The 3,136-nt window shown below is 36.1% G+C and overlaps 1 protein-coding gene across 3 annotated transcripts in view; it reads right to left on the bottom strand.

Moving 5' to 3' along the window:
- Positions 1 to 3,136, bottom strand: part of Tbc1d5 (TBC1 domain family member 5) — a 441,474-nt gene that overhangs the window by 67,769 nt on the left and 370,569 nt on the right. For 2 of the 3 annotated variants that reach the window (XM_028766551.1, XM_028766552.1), the window contains one exon: positions 93 to 158. The exons of the other annotated variant lie outside the window; for it this stretch is intronic. In XM_028766551.1, the coding sequence (XP_028622384.1) occupies positions 93 to 158 (66 nt within the window). The remainder of the gene's footprint in view (positions 1 to 92; positions 159 to 3,136) is intronic. 3 annotated transcript variants of the gene reach the window in all.

Below are 3,136 nucleotides of genomic sequence, written 5' to 3'. Positions count from 1 at the left end.
GAGAGAGAGAGAGAGAGAGAGAGAGAGAGAGAGAGAGAGAAAGAACAGATAAGATGATAGACAGATGATAGACAGGGAGGTGGCGACTGTACCTGGGAGGTCAGTCAGAGCCTGGACAGGAGCAGAAGCCTGGGCATCGCTTCCTGTAACTACGTCGCCTAGATTTCATAAGAAAAAATAATTAGATATGATAAAAGGAAAATCGACAACCTTTTGCCCTTCATACTTAATGTTGTAATATTTTATCAAATTATTAAAAGTAAAGAACAGAAAATACAGTAAAAGCTTAGAGAAATATCTGACTTATTTTTAAAGTAAGCAATTTCTTTAAAAGGATGCTTCAGTGGAGATTCTGTGTCTGCTTTTACTAAAGGAAAAGCTCACAAGTTCCTACTACAAGTTTCTACTATACTGGGGATTTTTATGAGCAGATTTTATGACATTACAAATATTAGTATTACTGATTTCTTCCAATGTAAAAAAATATTTTAGATTAAACTTTAAAGGAAATTCATAAGAAAGCTCTAAGCAAGCTCTATTTTCATGTTACCCAGTGAAAATATTTCAAACTTACCACATGTATTTTCAAATGCATCTGTGAACTACATCCCTTTATTACAGGCAATATTTTATTAAATTGGAACCATAGTAAATTCTTATAATCAAGCAGTGTTCAAAAAAAAAAAAAAGACCCAGATAAGCATATAGAAAAGAAAACAGGGCTGGGAGAGCAGGCTTTAGTGACCCAGACAAGGAGGATAAGGAGACAAAAGGAGACGCCACCAAGAGTGGGCAGGCAGACACGGGACCTTCAGCTCTTCTGTTTCTGGGGTGACAGTGTTCAACAGTGACCACAGTCACAGCCGTCAGAATAGCCCCTGGAGACAGCAGTATCTGAAGACTATTTTGAAGTTACTAAACAAAAGGAAGCAAGTCTTTTAGAAGTCACCAGATTTCCTGTGTACTGTCTATGACTCAATAGGCTTGCTTCTTCTTCAGCTTTTCTATAATATATGTATATAACAACTGTATATACATTTTACTAATATATAAAATTACTAATTAGTATACTACAGGATATAAAATAATATGATTAACATATAAATAATATACAAAATCACACACACATATATTTTAGCAAAAATTATTTTTAAATTAAATAGCATCCCTCACTTTTCTGGCCACTTAATGCACTCTTGATTTGTAGCAGGGTCACACTGTGTCACTACAGCATTTCTATCAACTAACATAACACAGAAATGTTCTCCTATAACCAAAATAAAATTTGTGAAAAGGACCACATACTACAGAAATGCTTTAAGTAGAAATGAAATGGTCATAATCCGTTTTCATAATACCATTCACTAAATTGATAAATGGTAGGCTCATTTTCTGTATATTTTCAAGTCTATACCAGTTACCTATTTTGCTATATAGATTTCTCATTTTAGTATTCAAGATAACTATTACTAGGAAGATGAGGGAACAGCAGCCCTGCTGGTTTTCTTTTCCTCAGTGGACACATAAATGACAATGCACATTAAGTTACATATGCATACATCTGGATGACACAACCTCCCCTTCAGGATTACAGATTACTTAACTTAGAAAAGCCACATTTCCATCTTTACAGACAACCATCTCAAGGCAACCTTTGAACATTTATATTGAAAAGGCTGTCACTGGGTGGACAGTTCTCTGTAACAGGAGCCCGCAGACAGGCTGCTGTGGTTGTAGCTGTCAGTGAGGACACAGGGTCTGTGGGACTCCAGCACCAGGGCCAGAGCTGGAGGAGCACTCCTCAGCATACAGTGAATGATACATTTGTCACTGTAAGCACCACAGGTTTCATGAGTCTGCAGGTTCCACAGGCATCAGCTCGCTCAGAGCGCTTGTTTTAGGTGAGAAAATCATCAGAGCTTGTTTAGGTTTTACCAGTAAATAGAGGAAGATCATAAAGGAAAACACTCTATCTCTATGAATGGTTCTTTTTACTTTATCCAATCTTTTATGTAAGTAGGAACACTAGCAGGAATTTTTGTTGTTGATATAAGTTTTTGTTGTTACTTTGGTTTTTTTTTTGGGGGGGGGTGTTGGTAAGAGTTCACATGAGAAGAATGAGCCACAAACAAACTTAGAAGAGCTATAAAACAGCAAACAAGGGCAATTTCTTTCAGGATTGGGATCAGTTTCAGAGTGCCTCCGTGATACTCATGCTCCACTGTGTATCAGTGTTTCAGACAGCGCTGAAATGCTCGCTGTCTCCTTCTGACTGGGGAATTAGTCTTCAGCGATTGTTCCGTCTTCATGCACTTCCTTTCTCACTTACTGTGATATTAATACTTGACATTTCCTTAGAGATACAACTTTATATTTCTATAGTCATTTGGCTTGGTTTCTCAGAAAATTTAAACTAAAGCATTAAGAGATTCTCTGACTCATTTGCCTGCCATCAGTTAGAATTACAACAGACTAAAGCTTGTTATCAAAGCAATATTGAAATCATATTTGTTTAGAACAATAAAACAGTACAATTAAGAGATATATAAAATAACATTCATTTCCATTCTGGAAGTGGGCATGTCTCCTGGCATTAAGATACATTTTCAACATGTTAATGACTTGATGTCTCCTTTTCTTTAAATCATGTGTGACAGTCTACATTAAAAAGAGAAGAATGTAATTTTAAATGAATATTCTCATAGAAGGTAAACTGAATACTCTAATAAACCTTAAATACTAATTATATGAAACCTAATATTTCATATAGACAAGGTAATATAAAAACTAAAAACATGATGACAGCAATGGAAGGCTTCAGATCCACATACATGTGAACATATGTGCATTGAATTTCAGATGCACATTCATGTGCACATGTGTGCATGACACACTAACTGGCATTACCAGGGACTAAACTTCAATCTAAATGCCAATATGTAAAATCTTTATAATAAATTTATACGTGATATCCTTAAGCAAAGCATATGAATATAGCTTAAACTTTGTTTGTGCTGACACTGTCATTGCTACTGAGGCCACTGAGTACCGAATGCTGCTGTTAGTGTAGGTATCCTGTAAGGCATGAGGCCACTGAGTACCGAATGCTGCTGTTAGCGTAGGTATCCTGTAAGGC

This window comes from Grammomys surdaster, unplaced genomic scaffold (genome assembly GCF_004785775.1).
Source record: "Grammomys surdaster isolate TR1022 unplaced genomic scaffold, NIH_TR_1.0 169, whole genome shotgun sequence".
Taxonomy (NCBI): domain Eukaryota; kingdom Metazoa; phylum Chordata; class Mammalia; order Rodentia; family Muridae; genus Grammomys; species Grammomys surdaster.
This window is presented reverse-complemented; position numbering and strand designations above follow the sequence as displayed.